Below are 18,257 nucleotides of genomic sequence, written 5' to 3'. Positions count from 1 at the left end.
TGTGTAGGGAGACACGCCTAACATGACACGATCAGAAAACAGACTGCATACCAATGTTAATGACTCACGAAGTATTTATTTACATAATATTACAAAAAAAATTGTCTGCAGATTTGACTAATCAGCGGTGGGGGGGAAAAAAAAGTTAGTTTCGAATAACCATCTTCCACTTTTTTAGTTCCTTAGGGATAAGTTACTGAAGTCAGAAACCATCCGTTGTAGAAATGCAGCAATTTTCTTATACCTACATTCCCCGCAAATTTGATTTATAATTCACAGCATCTTCAGTTCTTTAACAGCGCCATTTCTTGCAACTTTACAAAAGGGTTTATAACGTGTGTGACACAAGCCAGACACGCCTGCAGACGGCACTTCTACCGGCGTTTCCCCGACTGCGAGCTCATTATCGATTTCTTGTCAGACGCGCATTGTCTTTATGATCGCCGCGGGCAAGCAATTTCCTCTGAGCCTTCCGCAGCTCGTAGAACCCGCGCTTCTCCTGCGAGCGGATTACGAACTCGGCGTTTTGCGATATGAGACAAGGTGAGCTACGGAGGTCGTGGAGATTACCGCAACAAGAAGATACGTGATTACGAACTCACTTTTTACGATATAAGACACGGTGAGAAACTATGGTCGTGGAGATTACTGCGGAAAGAATTTACGTGATTACGAACCCACATTTTGCGATGTAAGACACGGTGATAATCGAAGATCGTGGAGGTAACTGCGGCAAGAAGATACGCTGATTACGAACTCACATTTTACGATATAAGACACGGTGAGAAACTATGGTCACGGAAATAACTGCAGCAAGAATTATTTACGTGATTACGAACTCACATTTTACGATGTAAGACACGGTGAGAAACGAAGATCGTGCAGGTAACGGCAGCAAGAATTTACGTAATTACGAACTCACATTTTACGATGTAAGACACGGTGAGAAACGAAGATCGTGCAGGTAACGGCAGCAAGAATTTACGTAATTACGAACTCACATTTTGCGATGTAAGACACGGCGAGAAACGATGGTCGTGGAGATTGCAGCAGGCTGAAGCTACGAGTTTACGAACACAACTTTTTTTTGTCGTAAAAATCTGACTACGGATAATGTTTTGACGGCATTTAGGGTTATTTTGATTATGAATACTTATTTGGAATGAAATTTATCGCATTGGTGCTATGTTGTATCCCAAATGTGTGTCAGCTGGTGGTATGAAAGGTTTTAAAGATTAATGCTATAATTTAACCATAATGATAATTAAATAGTGTAAATAACTAGTATGATTTTTAACGTATGTAGTTTAGTTTGAATATATTCGGCTCCATAACACACTCAAGTTGGAAGTAAACAATAATTGAGTTTTATAACTGTTACTGTAGAGGGAGTGTTTCGTTAATCTTTGTTTTCTTATTTGCTATGAAAATGCACAAATTTGGCAACACTGATGACATAAAGTTCTATACTAGTAGTATATGTTGGCCGGTCCGGAAATAGGAGTAGGAGTGTGGAGCTGGAGCTGATGGCCGCCATCTTGGAATGTGACGTCACGGAAGCCATCTTGGATTACCTTGACATGGAGTTTTAAAATTTGCCAAAGTAACTCAAAATTCCTCAATGGGAAAATGCAAACGACATATCGCAGTAGCTGCAAGGATGCCTATTTGATTAAGACGAACCTTTCAGACTCGAACCAGATGCTGATCTAACTGGAGTTGTACCAAATCCCGATGTACCCTTAAGCGAATCAATCAATCGCTGTTGAAGCGGAAAATTTACTTTCTGCCATGTAGCAGGACCTTTACATATCTCCAAGTGTCTTTTCAATGTCTCGTTTCTTGTAAATAATTGCTTGTGACACTTTTTACAGCTTAACATTTTGCGCGATTGATTCGTAGCACATTCTCTCTTCTCGTGTCGTCAAGAATTACTGTTTGAGAATATATTGTCACAATAACGATATAAAAATAAATAATAAAAACAAAAAAATTAATAAATTTACAAAAAACTGGAAATTTTTGCGGATTTTGGCGAATTTTTGGCAAATTTTGAAGGTCAAGGGTCATGGTCAAGATCATACAAAATTCCCGTCGTGACATCACAATCCAAGATGGCAGACAATTGCTCCAGCTCCACCTTCCTTATATTGCAACTTATATATTTTAAAAAACGAATATGAACCAAATCGGGGAAAATTTTAAAAGCTTGAAACAAGAAAATATGATACCAAAAGTAACTATTAGAGCTATCGGGGAAACACAATAGTAATGTTTTTTTCCCTGACAAAATAGTTTATTCAAGATTCACATTAACCACATACACTCTGCGTGTTTGTGTTCTTGTGTAGCTCTGTGCGCGTGTGTTCTTGTGTTGCTCTGTGTGCTTGTGTTGCTGTTGTCGCCTATGATCTTGTTTTCCTCTGTGTGCCTGTTTGTTTGGGATCCGCATCCTCAACACTCCAACTTTTAAATGGCAAATGCGACAATGTTACTAGTTATTGCTGAGCGGCGAACCCCTGCGAAGCTCCCAAATAAATGGATAATTAACTATACCAGACGTTAAAAACGAAACAAAAGTTTTAAAAAAATACACACACTTTTATATGAAACTCTCACTAAACCCGATTTAGATGACGGTCTTGCCTACTACTAGCGCCGTTTGTTCGCAGGCCGCCGCGAACTTCACTGAGTCGACGGAGAATAAAGGTAAGTTGCCAGACATACCTGCATGACCGAGGTGTCGACAAGTGCTGTTGTGTTTAGCGCTGCCAGCGAGAGTACTTTCTCAATTGCACACTTGCACACTTGCACACTTGTATACTTGCACACTTGCACACTTGTATACTTGCACACTTGTATACTTGCAAACTTGTATATTTGCATTCTTGTATATTTGTATACTTGTATATTTGCATACTTGTATATTTGCATACTTGTATATTTGCATACTTGTATACTTGCACACTTGCATACTTGCACACTTGCATACTCGCATACTTGCATACTCGCATAATTTCAATTTGCATACTTATACAATAGCGTAATTTAGCACTCCCATACTTACATATATATTTGTATGTGAGACCTTAGCCAAAGAGATTTATTTTTCCCAAACCTAATAATACAATACGCGAGAAGTTTCATTTCTGTCGCACGTGCTGCTCCACGCACACATTTGTTTTTCCAATCATGTACTAGCAACATTAAATTTTCGCCTGTTGAGGCAAGAAGTGTATATACACACCACCACACTATTTAACTATTGCTTCAAATTATAAAACTAAGCATGGTATTTTTATAGTGATTCATGTTGGTGATTTAATATGACACACTACAGCAATGAATGGGAAATAACTTAAAAAAAATTAAATACAAAATTTTTACTTTAAATTTAAGAGGATCATAAATATCGGTGCTCGTCGAGAACTTCTCTGGAGGCAAGCTTGGAATGGCTTCCATAGATTACCCAAGATGTCATAGTTTTATCGTGCTGGAAATTGTATAGTCTTAGTCACATCAAATACACGACTAGGTTTTGTTTTAGAAATGAAGCATTTTACTATGCGGAACAAGAAGTCCAATAATTTTTATTTTTGAGCAATTTAACCAGCACGTGACTGAGTTGAGATGATGGATTACAAGCTCATTTCTTACACGTGAAAAAAAAAGTGGGTATTCATGTACCGGAGGTTAAAAATAATGCTATGACCTGAATTTTAACTGTGGTTTAAGATTTCTTGTTATAAATTTATTTTAAGTGGCATAAGAAAGGGTAGAAATATTTTCAAGATTAAATAAATTTTAGTCTTGATGCCATAAAAATAGGTCACGGTGCATAATAAAACCGAGATAAGTTGTTCTTCGTATTTCACTTTTTTAAATATTTCCTCTTTAAACATGATATTTTTATAATTCCAAATAATCTTTAAATACTGTTTACTATCGGCTGTTAGTGTGCGATGGGATTGTGCACCATTATTGCTAAAAAGTGATATATATACATATATATACATATATATATATATATGTATATATATGTATGTATATATATATAATTGTTTTTGAGCTTATATCATGCATGAGTAGTCATTCTTTTGTAGTTACATGAAGTGCTGTGAATTTTTTTGAAAATAACTAAATTAACACCGTATTTGGTGGAAGTAATATAGTAAACGGAACGGAAGTAACGTGGAACGGAAATGTGTAACCACAATGCTGCCGTCCGTGGCGGATGGAGTGAACCAGAGTTCAGGCTCGGCGGCGGGTGGGTGTGTGAAATAACTGCCAACAAAGCCACACGGAGCCGGTCACAAGCACTTTATTGCGTAGAAATGAAGGATGGATCAGCTCTTGGGGCGGCGGCGGCGCATGTCGGCGGTCAGATGCAACTCTCCTGGACGCCGAAGGGGGTCGCTGTTGCCATCGCCGGGGACCCGGGTCGCGCAGAGACGGATCCGCACACCTGCACACACGAGCACCAGGCTCCGTTCCGTTACCCAGCTCCGGGGCGCATAAACCCAGTGCCGTGCACGAACCAACCGCACAGCACCTGAAAGTAACTCTTGACGTCAACAAAAAAAAAAAATAGGTTGTCTGTAAAGTCGGTTTACGGACGATAGTTTTAACGTGACAACGTCATAAAAAAACACTGATGAAATGATTGCATTTTTATTTGAATAATAAAAGAATAAATAATTGAAATTATACTAGTAATCAGATTTTTAAAATGCAAGAATTGTTGTTGTAATAAGCAATGAAAACCACATTAACTTTTCACTTCAATTTATAAACAGTCGAGTGGAAGAGAGATAGATGCGGCGCAAGCGTACAATGTGCGTAACGGGACACAGCGTAACGGAACAATGTGCGTAACGGGACACTTTTTCGTGCGTGCAGTCGGCGCTCATCGATTTATTAGACGTTGTCACGTTAAAAAAAGAAGTAAATAATCATGTGATCGACTCGAGCATTTCCTCTTGAGCCGGAAATAACAAATCAACACAACACAGCACTGAAACATTTGACACAAACCTATCTTAGAATTACCACGATCATTTATCATTTATAAGACTTGCCTACGTTACACAATATTAAACTGAAATAATTCTTAACTAAGTACATGCGTTCGAGCGGCACGATCAACATTACGTTCGGTCGAGCCGAAAGAGATCATGCGCATTCTTCCTTAACTTTGATAAAGCACTAAAAGAAATATTCTGTACCAAATATTTTCTGTGTCTTTTCGAAAACCACGTGTTGCTTCGCTACGGCAGTCTACATAAAAACTCTCGCACTGATCGTTAAACATGCCCTTCCTTGTGGGCACGCCACTGCCGTGTGAAAAAAAAAAAAAAAAAACGGAAAAAAAAATCAAACCATGCAATGCTTGTTGCCATGGAGACGCAAAAGGAATCAAGAATGCAATAGCCTTTCCGATGGAAATGAAGAAAGAATCAATAATGCAACAGCAAAATTCCATTAAAGAAATATCCAAATTCTGCTTCAATGGGAGGTTTTCTTGAAATATCATGTTGATAGTGACCTTTATCGTATTTCTAAGGTCAAATGTGTGCAAATTTCATCGAGATCTGAGTAAAACTGTGGATTTGGTGTAAGGAACAAACAAACGGAAAGTCTATATATATTACTAATCTTAATTGTCATAATCATGTAGTTGAAATTGTCCTGTTGTGAAAAATGAATGTGCGTAAGGCATGAAACACAAATGAACAATTTCAAACATCTGTTGTCCACGCACTCAAAATAAACCCATTAAACCAGGGTTAATATTAAAATGCGTATTCTGTTAAATTACCAACATTATATAAAAAAAGCATCACGTCCCTAAAAAGTTGTTTGCAAGGCTATCTAGCATGAATTACGCATGAAGATGTTCCGAAATGCATGACTTGCTAATGAGAACTGTTGTCGCGCTACCGTCATGTATTCATGAGTCTCCTTAGCTAGAGTAGTTGTCGGCAGTAGATGGAAACAGTGAGTTCTGGGAGAGGTGCATGAGCTTGGAGCGGCCACAACATGCAAACATTTAATTAGTAATTATTATTAGTTTATTTTAACGTATGATTAGAATAATGTTTAAACCTTAAAAAAACCTGTGTGGCTTTTATAGATGAATTAATTTTTTTCTTTTAGAGCACCGTAATGTATTCATGTCGTCGTTACAGCCCAAAGTGGACTAGGTCCAGCCGAACTTCCGCTCAAAACCAATCGGACGTGAACGGTGAAACACGCGCTACTAATAGCGCCTCTTCCCTCCTCCTCCCCCCCTTCCCGTACGACGTTTCCAAAATACCAGTAGAAAATGGCGGTCACGTCACCCGCGAGTTATTGAAAATTCTGAGCCTGCGACTCGGAGCTGGCGGAGCGGAGGGGTAAAAAAAAGAGGGGATGTTGCGAGGGTTGTTAGACCCAAGTAGAGGGGGTTGAGAAGGGGGATGGGGGCAACTTGCCCTTTCTCATGTGACTCTCCGAGCACGTTCCTCCCGGGAACATTATAACTGCGGTGGTCCGGCCGAGGACATCTCCCCTCCGTGAGCCGAGACGGCTGGAGCGCTGCGTCCGGCCCTGCCTCGCACACGGACACGGACACGGACTAAAAGCGGACACTGACTAAAAGCGGACTAATAGCGGACTAAAAGCGGACACGGACTAAAAGCGGACTAAAAGCAGACACGGACTAAAAGCGGACTTGGACTTGCCCACCGTCATCGAAGTCATTGAAGTCATTGAAGTTCAGGAGACTCAACTTCAGTATTACGAAAGCAATATGATAAGGCCTGCTTTCAAAGGGGTCAACCAATTTATCGACGTCTAATGTCTAATAGTCTAACGGAATCTTTTCCGCATCCCATGCTCTGTAAAATTGTTTTTTTTTTTTCTCAGTGTGTCATCCCTAACCCTTGTCTTGTCAAGTACAGCGCCTACGAAATACACAGCCTGTGATTTGCTCGCCTGCTGTTTAAAATAAATACCTTCTAACCTACTGTGCTTCTCACATCTGGAGGTGAAGTTACTACGTTGCAGCAAAGCTGTCGTACATGATAAGCAACCGTTTTTGTATTTGATGAGATTCCTTTCCTGTTTTTTTTTTTTTTTTTTTACAGTTCGCTAGAGCCTGTGACCAGTTATTTATTAATGCCTGCTACGTTTCTACTGATACTACTGTTGCTACTGCTATTATCACTGCTACTACAGCTACCGCTGCAGCTGCTGCTGGTGGTGCTCCTGGTGCTACTGGTACTACTGCTAGCATTACTGCTACTACAGCCACCTCTGCTGGTGGTGCTACTGTTGCTACTGCTATAATGACTGCAATGCAGCCACTGCTGCTAATGCAGCTACTGCTGGTAGGGCTACTGGTGCTACTGGGGCTGCTGGATCTACTGGGGCTACTGGGGCTACTGGGGCTACTGGGGCTACTGGGGCTACTGGGGCTACCGGGGCTACTGCGGCTACCGGGGCTACTGGTGCTACCGGGGCTACCGGGGCTACTGGGGCTACCGGGGCTACTGGGGCTACTGGGGCTACCGGGGCTACCGGGGCTACCGGGGCTTCTGGGGCTACTGGGGATACTGCGGCTACTGCGGCTACTGGGACTACCGGGGCTACCGGGGCTTCTGGGGCTACTGGGGCTACTGGTGCTACCGGGGCTACTGGGGCTTCTGGGGCTACTGGGGCTACTGCGGCTACTGCGGCTACTGGGGCTACCGGAGCTACTGGGGCTACTGGGGCTACCGGGGCTTCTGGGGCTACTGGGGCTACTGCCGCTACTGGGGCTACCGGGGCTTCTGGGGCTTCTGGGGCTACTGGGGCTACCGGGGCTACTGGGGCTACTGGGGCTACCGGGGCTTCTGGGGCTACCGGGGCTTCTGGGGCTACTGCGGCTACTGCGGCTACTGGGGCTACCGGGGCTTCTGGGGCTACTGGGGCTACTGCGGCTACCGGTGCTACTGGTGCTACTGGTACTACTGGTCACAAGGCCGCGAGGGTCGCAGACACTCACGCCCGCCCCGCCGATGACGCGAAGCGCGCTGTTGACGTGGTTCTGCTGCTCCTCCTGGCTCCTGGCGGCGCGCTGCTGGGTCTGCCGCCTCTTGCTCCTGCGGCGAGCCGGAGTCCTGCACATCCTGGCCAGGCTCTTGAGCGGATCCTTCCCTGCAACCCAGTCCACTCCAGGCTCTCCCAGCCGCTCTTCCGCGGGCACATGTACTGATAGTGTTATACAAGTTGGGATCGGAAAACAAAAATCACTTTGAACTTAAAGCTCTTTCTGCAGGAAAAAAAACTTATGGGTGCTGATGAAGCTAATGCTTACAGGAGTCTGAGATTACTGATGAAGGTTGAAGGCAGAATAAAGAAAGGAAGCTTGGAGGTAAATAAGTTGGGGAAGGAAGGTGAGGAGGCGCAGAAGGTGGTGGCAGCGAGGAGGTGGTAGGAGGCGGCGAGGAGGTGGTAGGAGGAGGAGACGGCGAGGAGGTGGTAGGTGGTAGGAGGAGGCGGCGGCGGCGAGGAGGTGGTAGGAGGAGGAGGCCGTGAGGAGGTGGTAGGTGGTAGGAGGAGGAGGCCGTGAGGAGGTGGTAGGTGGTAGGAGGAGATGGCGAGGAGGTGGTAGGTGGTAGGAGGAGACGGCGAGGAGGTGGTAGGTGGTAGGAGGAGGCGGCGGCGGCGAGGAGGTGGTAGGAGGAGGAGGCCGTGAGGAGGTGGTAGGTGGTAGGAGGAGGAGGCCGTGAGGAGGTGGTAGGTGGTAGGAGGAGACGGCGAGGAGGTGGTAGGTGGTAGGAGGAGGCGGCGGCGGCGAGGAGGTGGTAGGAGGAGGAGGCCGTGAGGAGGTGGTAGGTGGTAGGAGGAGGAGGCCGTGAGGAGGTGGTAGGTGGTAGGAGGAGGCGGTGAGGAGGCGCACTCACTGTTCTTGCCGGGCACCACATCGGGCTCCATGAGCGTGATGGCGACGGCCTGGTCCGGGGGCGGCTTGTCCTTGTCAAGGCGGCGCGGGCGGCGGCGGCGGAGGCGGCAGGCGGTGAGCACGGCGGCGGCCAGCCCCGCCCCCAGGCCGGTCAGCGCCAGCACCAACGTCAGGGAGGGGTGGATTGGGGCGGGCGGCGCCGGATCTAAGAAGAAAATCACCGGAAAATATCTCTAAAAGGTGGCATGGACAACCCCCCCCCCCCCCCCCCCAGGAATTAAGAAGACCCTCACAGAGGGAGCCTGCTTGCGCTCGCATAATCGTGATTGAGAAACGGGATTCATAAACGAAAACGACTACAACTATGTATTATTGAAAACATTTCTGTATATTTCAAAGATTACTGCATTTAAGCCAAAACACTGGCCGTATTATACCAACAGACAAGCACCGTGTGTGTGTCGGTTAAAACCCTCTCGCAAAAAAACTCTGGCTGCGCGGGTCTCTCTATTTTATATTGCATCAACATTCACGAAATGGTTCAACTGTACCTACTTCAACGGAAATGTCAAACGTAAGGAAATTTCTAAGCTGTACGCTCTAGTTGCCTACTCTTAACACTCAAGCACTTAAAATATGCATCAGAATTTTTCCTACACGTTCATTATGATAAATCATCTTTATTTAAAAGCATTACGAGTCCAATTACTCTCTTAACTAACGTAGAAGTTGTATTGATCAACATAATTTTTTTGACTATCAACGTCTAATAAATAGATGAACGCTGGCTGCACGCACGAAAAATTGTCCCGTTTCGCTGTGTCCCGTTACGTTCATTGTACGCTTGCGTCGCATCTATCTCTCTCCCACTCGATTGGCCTATGCGTCCGAGGAGAAGAAAGACAACGGCAGCACACAACTTACATCTACACGTGAACTGTTTCGTCGACTGGTTATAAAGCGAAGTGAAAAGTTAATGTTTGTTTTCATTGCTTATTAAACAACAATTTCGGCAATAAAGGTTTAGTTATTCTTGCATTTTAAAAATCTGACTAGGCCCTACTAGTATAAATTCAAGTATTTATTCTTTTATTGTTAAAATAAATAAAAAGATTCAATTTTATTGATGAAAGTATGCAATCATTTCATCAATGTTTTGTTATGAAGTTGTCACGTTAAACTATCGTCCGTAAACCGACTTTACAGACAACCGATTTTTTTTCTTCTTCTGAAATCCCGTTCGTCGTCTTGATTTTGGACGCCTTGAGACTCAATCTGGCTGCCTGAAGACTGAAATATTCCCTGACTTCAAATGGACACCTTCAAGAAGGGAGGTAGAAGATCCTTGCACACGGCTGCTAGAGGTTACAGAAGCGCTGTGGAACAGCGGGGTAGCGCGGCTGCTGGGAAGGGGCAGGTGGCAGGTGGCAGGTGGCAGGTGGCAGGTGGCAGGTGGCAGGTGGCAGGTGGCAGGTGGCAGGTGGCAGGTGGCAGGTGGCAGGTGGCAGGTGGCAGGTGGCAGGTGGCAGGTGGCAGGTGGCCTCACCCACGAGCTCGGCGACGGCGCGCAGCCCCAGGCGCGGCAGCACGGCCGGCGGACTGCGCCCCCGCGCGTCCAGGGCGAACACGCGCGCGCTGTAGCTGACCCCGGGCCGCAGCCCCCGCAGCAGGAACACGGGCGCCGCCCCCGCCTCCAGGCTCACAGTGTCCAGAGGCGCCAGGCCGGGCGGCTCCAGCAGCTCCAGCAGGTAGCGCGGGCCCGGCGCGGCCAGGCAGCCCACCAGCAGCGCGTCCGCCGAGTGGTTCCACACGGAGCAGTTGGCGGGCGCCGGCAGGCTCTCTGCGCACACCGACACTGCTTCACCATCACCATCACCCTCAATCTCACCCCCATATAACCAACATCTAACACCCATCTAGCGCCCAAATCTCTAAGTCCAAATCTCTAAGTCCAAATCTCTAAGTCCAAATCTAACACCCCCAATTTCACCCAAATGGGCGCTACGTATTTTTCGAAAGTTGATTCGACTGGCGGATAGGCAACACAATTATTCATCCTGTATTAAATGTTTTGTATACTAAATCTGTCTGCACTAGCTCTTGACAGTGATTTAAAAAAATATATATATATTAAAATTGCACTAAACATAATTTTCTTAAACATGTCGATTTAATAAAAAAAAAACCCTGCAAGTAGGTATTGATGCCTGTAATATGTTTGGAAAACAAACGTCATACCAATAAATAATTTGTCATTAAATTATTTATATATTTTTTTTGTCGCGTGGGTGAAAACCACGTGCACATAACGACGCGAGATTTTGCTTTCGCGTCGCTTACTTCACGTCGCGCCGTCGCACTAATGCGATTCCAGCATCGTACGTAAAGAAAAGTGACAAGAAATGCATAGGCTAGGCAGAACATAATAGGAAAATAACATATCCACTTAACGCCCATAGGTTAAGCACGAAAGAAACATTTTCGCTCCTTGCAATAAGGGTTGCAGTAATCGAATAAAGTTTCGTACAAAACATCTGGGTAGTAGGGGAAAGTCCTCTAGCCCCGGACAGTTAACATTTTTCGTTTATAGTAATTTAATTAACAGGTGTTTAAATCAAGTATTATATGCCAGATATCTTCGAACAAATATTTAATAATATTACTCATTCAAGAAACAAAAACTCTAATGCAATTAGTGAAAACATTGAGTTAAAAATATTGAGTTATTTTCTTATTTCTCGAGATTGGCCGGTAGTATCGGACAGTTAAAAAACTCGTCAAAAATTTGTATACATATTTTGAGTACTTTATATATACAGGATCATAATACATTGAATGTGTTTCGAAATCTCGGGGATACATATAAATATTATGCTATAGCTTTTTAAGCAGTATAAAGTTATAAAATTAGCTGTTTTAATGTAAAAACGTTTTCAAAACTGCACGACGTCATTCAAATATAGAATAAGAGTGTATAAAGAGAAGAAAATGGTGTCATAAGTCAATAAAATATTTCTTGATTTCACAGAATATCCAGCATAAAAATATACCCCCAAAAGAACATTAGACGATGTTCTTAAGTTTATCACATCTGTCACATTTATAAAATAATGGTGCTCCTTCAACACTTGCACAGTTTTCATGGGCCAATTCTTTACACACACAGCATTGGATCCAACCTTCTTCAAAACTTTCCCCACATAATATGAAGATGGTTTCCTGTATACTTGACTGTGATGATGTTGCAAAGGCATCGAATTTGAATGATTTCTTGTAATTCAGATGCTTTCTTGTTTCCTTCTCAACTGTCTCATTGTGCTTAGCCTGCAGGGCTTCTTTAAATGGAGTTGATGTAAGAATTTCACTTCTCTGCGTCTTCCTTTTCCTACTTTGAATCCTGCGTTTGCTGGCATCTGGGAGAGGTGAGAGTTTTTCTAAAATAGTCAAAGGGTTGACTAATCCACTTGAATCTGGAGTTGGTTCCACGTTGTATGGTGCTGAACTTGACTGTGTGGCATACATTTCATTTTCTTGGCTGGTTGATGGATTTTTCACTTCTGTCATTTTGGAAGGTAGAAAATCCAAATCTGAAAATACACCCGAGTTGAATGGATGGATGCCTGTACACGAGAATACTTTCAGAGCGATCTTCAGACGACAGACCTTGGTGTAGGCAGAACATACCAACTCTGCAATGTCGTATTCATTAATACGCAGTCCAGGATTCTTTCTCATCCATGCGGAACATGCTTCTGCGTACGCCCCTTTAAAAAGTTTCATGAATGACCTGTCGAGAGGTTTCAGCCTATGATTGGTGTGGGGAGGTGTTGATAGCATGTGGATATGCTGCGATCTAGCATACACAATGACGTCCAGTTCCTTATAACAGCAGTGACCGTCGAGGACGAGAAGTGTGGGACTTTGCTCAGTTGGATGAACGTGCTTAGCAAAGTGTTTTAACCATGCTAAAAAATGTCTGCATTCATCCAGCCATTTGGCTGAGCGACTCCGAAACTCTCACCAGGAGCACCAATCATAAGCCTTTGATTCATTTTTTGTCGAGGAAAGATAAACATAGGTGGAATGAAGTGCCCCGTAGCACTCATGCAGAACACTAATGTTACGTTTCTACCTCTCTCCCCAGAAGTTAGTTTCCCAACTTGTCTTTTTACTTTCACTGAAATCACTTTGCTGTTTTCATGGGCAGAAGATATTCCCGTCTCATCCGCATTATAAATACGGGAAGGTGGGAAAGAATATTTATCGAACAATTGACCTAGTTTGTCATAAAATATAGTAACTTGAGGCTTATTAAAACCCACTGCTCGCATTATGCTGGTAGATTCTGCAGTTCTCAATGACAATTCTGGATGCCTCTTCATGAAATCGTAGTAGAAGTTTTTTTGTAAGTTTTTTCTCTCTATTGAACCTATGGGGCAGATTCAAAGCAGCAGCCAAATCATACGCTAGCTTCAGGAACTCTTTTCTGGTGAGAGACATAAACATATCATCTAACTGTTTGATGTGAGAGATTAATTGTTCCTCGTAACTATCTGAAAATGTCTTCTCAAACCGGCCTAATTTTGGTGAGATCTGAATTTCCCCTCACTTTTAATTCGCATTAATCTGTACTGTAAAGTGCTCTTTGGAACACTAAAAGTTATTGCAGCTTCTCGTACACTTAAACTATTAGCCAACACATTGTTTACAGCCAGCTTCATATCGTCTTCGGACCATTTGCCTCTTTTTTTCGCATCATTTTTGTTTTTCGACATGCTTGAAATTTATATAATCTGCAAACAGAAAACCTATTTCATGTCTGAACACATTAAAGAACCGTGTAAAATTAGCATGTGGTTTCTCTTACTAGCTACAGTAAAAATAAATGCTATAATTTCAAATTATTAGTAACGTCTTCAACACGCATGTTAAATTGTAATACATTCATAATTAGATTGTACCACTTTTTTAAGTAACAATTATAAACTCAATAACAAAAATATGTAACGAAAACTACTTTTCAAAACAATTAGAGATACTCTCGTAACCAACATTTGTAAATCATGCAAATTGTTGCTAATTCATACTAAACACAAATCTCATAATTGAAAAAATAATCAGGAATTTATAAACAAGCCTTAAAACAGTTACATATGTGTCTGAAAACAGAACACTTATATTTTTGTGTCTTAATACAGCAAATAGAGTACCTATGAATGTGTCCGGTACTACAGGACAAGGGCCTGTTGGCTAATTGTGTGTCCGATACTAGAGGACATTAAGTGTCCGGTGCTACCGGATCCGCACGCGACAAAATTAATTCTCGCCATTAGATAAATACTGTTAGATTTCCACTAAAAATCAATGAGTATGTTATTCAGACTATAATAGTTACCTGAACACAGTTTAGACATAATCCATTCAACTAAATCCGGGTAGTTCACTTTCAAATCTTAACTAGGGTAGAAACATAAACAATGATATTCACAAAAACGCTCACAGTGTGGTCACAGCTCGAGGAACTAACACACTCTGCTGGAACATTTGTGTACTGGAAGGAACCTTTAAGACGCAACCTGCATTATGTTGATACCTAGCGGGATTTTCGTGAACTCTTATGTGTCCGATGCTAGAGGCCGTCCGGTTCTAGAGGACTTTCCCCTATTCATAACATTTACAAAAATTTTGAAAGGGCTCGGTATTGTGTTCACCAAGGAAGTTATATATATATGTATTTTTTTTTTGAGTTTTGAATTTATATTTGTTCTCTTTGCAGTATACGTTGGTCGAATTAAAAATATGTAATTTTCTCAAACTATTAAATTATGTTTTATGATAAAAATAAAAACAGATATTTGTCTGTAAAACGGTTTCTTGTACTCAAATCATGTCTTCGCGTGTGGAAAATCACGTGATTTTTGACCAACAGATATATTCGTAGAACCACTTCCCCCCTCCCCTTTTTTAGGAATTTACTTTTAATTAGTTTTTTTTTAAACAGATCCTTATATTTGGGACCCCAAAGAAGAAATTTCGTTTTTTTTTAATACTGATTTGTTTTTGACAACTCCAGGATTAAATAAAGGCACGTGGAGCATGAGATATATGTTGTTGGAGCCTGGAGATTCGCAAACAGAGAGAAAAAAAAGAAGAAAACCAACGATTTACGTGTGACGCCGTTCCAATGCGAAATGAGAACGACTTTTGTGTTCGTCGGGAGAAACCGCCATGAAGCGGTTTGCCATTAGCGCTTAAACCTCCACCCCTTCCGGTCCGATCATTAGCGGTTCGGGAAAGGTTTTGGTTCACCCCCAACGCGTGCCGTACTTTCACGGTCACCGAAAGTCGTTCCACGTGCCGAAGCGAGTCGTTATCTAATGGGCCAGGTGTTGCCCAGGCCGCAGTAATCACTGTTACAGCTGTGCGGGCGAGACAGGAGGACATGGCGTCAAGCGGGTTATCGTACCCGTACATAACGTTTAGCTGCCCCATTTAATCTCGCGGTAGACTGGGCAACGGTGGGTCGGCGTTGCAGCAATTCAGCACCGTGGCCACTGTCTGACGTCGGCTGCTGATTGATTGACATCCACCCTCCCCCTCCCCCCTTCCCTCCCCCAACCGTCTGAACCCTGGAACACATCCCATGTAGCTAGCTGTCGTAGGCACGAGCCAAGCTACATTGCAGCTCCGGATAATACAGAGCATACGCCCTCGCGGCCAGAATGACCAACTTAACTGGTCAAAAAAACAGGACACAAATTACTATTAAGAGGATCAAGACAAAAAAAAATGGCTAGAGAGGCTTTAAGGCCCCCTGCCACATTCGCGAAGTCACGTCTGTTTGTATCTATCTGACCGTGATGTCCGACAATTTGATTGCGTGTGTCTGACGCGTTTTGTTTTACAATTATCAATCATAAAGGGCAGCGCTGCAGATTTCTTGGCTTTACTCGAGAGATTTATACAAAATAGAGATCAAATGCATGTAAATGGAATTTCGATACATTTCTTCAAAAAAAAATTATTTTGAGGTTTAATACAAATTAGGGCCAAACGAGTTGTTTTTATGCCTTCACAGTTTTATAATTATTATCATTTACGTTTCTGGGTACTTCATTTTCTTTTTAAAATTAACTTAATAGAAGACAAATGCACTGAAATTGTGCTCAAACGTAATTATAAAATTTTTGGTTTTGGAAATGATTATTTTCGCACTATTTTACACTTTGTACTCTAAATGCTTCTTATTTAATGACGTCAGATGCAGATGGCGCTGTCTTTGTCTTGTCTTACCTGGAAGTTCAAGTTCGCCAGCTCCGATCAGACTTTTCCGCTCCAAGCGACTACACCATCAACACCTGACGTCATAGGTCAATGTGAACCAATCAGATGCTACATCCGCATCTGCATCTGCATCAGCAGCTCAGACACAACAGTTAGACGCAGTTAACACATTTACACGTAGAATATCAGGTTACACATAGAATCGCAACCAAACAAAGAACAACGAATTTCTTTCGGCGTGCTCCCATCCAAGATGTTCCTCCGACAAGTTAATACATCTTGTCTGATCCCCAATTCCTTTGTCTGATCCACCTAATAATTTTTTGTCTTATCCCCTATTTATATGTGTCGGATCATCTAATATTTTTTTGTCTGATTCCCTAATTATTTTTAGCAGTGCACTTCATAGTTTCTGGATTGAGACCATGTCCATGCAAATCAGTGCACGATATTTTTGCATGTTTTTGCTCTTCCAAGGGAGAGTAACAAACGAAGGCCTGGTGTTCTGGCACAGTATTTGCGCAGAGACATTTACAGCTGGGGTTAATTGGTCACTGTGGGCGGCCGTGATTGGAGGATGTTCCGACCGAATCAGGTTACACTTGATTTGTAGGTGCAGCAAGCCTGGCTGTGGCTAATTCTCGGATGGTGACCGTTCAAGAAAGATTAAGATGAAACCGAAAATTTTCACAATATCACCGAAAGTTTCGGTCGACGTGGCGGTCAGTCGCCATGATGAGGAAGCAGGCAAAGATATCAACCGAAAGTTTCGGTCGACGTTGCAGCCAGTCACCATGATGAGGAAGCAGGCAGAAGATATCAACCGAAAGTTTCGGTCGACGTTACAGCCAGTCGCCATGATGAGAAAGCAGGCATAAGATATCAACCGAAAGTTTCGGTCGACATTGCAGCCAGTCGTCGTGATGAGGAAGCAAGCAGAAGATATCAACAGAAAGTTTCGGTCGACGTTGCAGCCAGTCGCAATGATGAGGAAGCAGGCGAAGATATCAACCGAAAGTTTCGGTCAACGTTGCAGCCAGTCACCATGATGAGGAAGCAGGCAGAAGATATCAACCGAAAGTTTCTGTCGACGTTGCAGCCAGTCGCCATGATGAGGAAACAGGCAGAAGATATCAACAGAAAGTTTCGGTCGACGTTGCAAACACTCACCATGATGAGGAAGCAGGCAGAAGATATCAACCGAAAGTTTCTGTCGACGTGGCAGCCAGTCGCCGTAATGAGGAAGCAGGCAGAAGATATCAACCGAAAGTTTCTGTCGACGTTGCAGCCAGTCGCCATGATGAGGAAACAGGCAGAAGATATCAACCGAAAGTTTCGCCCGACGTTGCAGCCAGTAGCAATGATGAGGAAGCAGGCAGAAGATATCAACCGAAAGTTTCGCCCGACGTTGCAGCCAGTAGCAATGATGAGGATGCAGGCAGAAGATATCAACCGAAAGTTTCGGTCGATGCTGCAGACGCCATCATCACCAGGAGGTGGAAGATATCAGCTGCTGGTGACTGCTCACTGATGATGGCGACTGCGACGTCGACAGAAAGGTCCGATGAGGAAGCAGGCGAAGATATCATCCGAAAGTTTCTGTCGACGTGGCAGCCAGTCGCCGTAATGAGGAAGCAGGCAGAAGATATCAAACCAAAAGTTTCGGTCGACGCTGCAGACGCCATCATCATCAGGAGGTGGAAGATATCAAACTCGCTGATGGCGACTGCGACGTCGACAGAAAGGTCCGATGAGGAAGCAGGCAGAAGATATCAACCGAAAGTTTCGGTCGACGCTGCATACGCCATCGTCATCAGGAGGTGGAAGATATCAGCTACTGATGGCGTCTGCGACGTCGACGGAAAGGTCTGGTGGTTGTGTCCGCCCAGGGGGGAGAGGGGAGAGTGTGTGTACCTGCGGCCTGCACGAGGAACTCGCAGGGTCGCCGCTGGTCTCCGGCCTGGTTGCTGGCGGCGCACCGCAGTGTCTCCGGGCTCTCGCCGGCGGGCCGGTAGCGCAGCACCGGGCCCTCGGAGGCGGTCTCATC

The 18,257-nt window shown here is 43.7% G+C and overlaps 1 protein-coding gene across 1 annotated transcript; it reads left to right on the top strand.

Moving 5' to 3' along the window:
• Nucleotides 1-5,309: 5,309 nt before the first annotated feature.
• Nucleotides 5,310-8,043, top strand: LOC134536459 (keratin-associated protein 19-2-like). The gene is made up of 2 exons (XM_063376176.1): nucleotides 5,310-5,321; nucleotides 7,375-8,043. The coding sequence occupies exons 1-2, from the start codon at nucleotides 5,310-5,312 to the stop codon at nucleotides 8,041-8,043; spliced, it is 681 nt and encodes a 226-aa protein (XP_063232246.1).
• The last annotated feature ends 10,214 nt before the right edge of the window (nucleotides 8,044-18,257 follow it).

Source organism: Bacillus rossius, chromosome 11 (assembly GCF_032445375.1).
Source record: "Bacillus rossius redtenbacheri isolate Brsri chromosome 11, Brsri_v3, whole genome shotgun sequence".
Classification (NCBI taxonomy): Eukaryota; Metazoa; Arthropoda; class Insecta; order Phasmatodea; family Bacillidae; genus Bacillus; species Bacillus rossius.
This window is presented reverse-complemented; position numbering and strand designations above follow the sequence as displayed.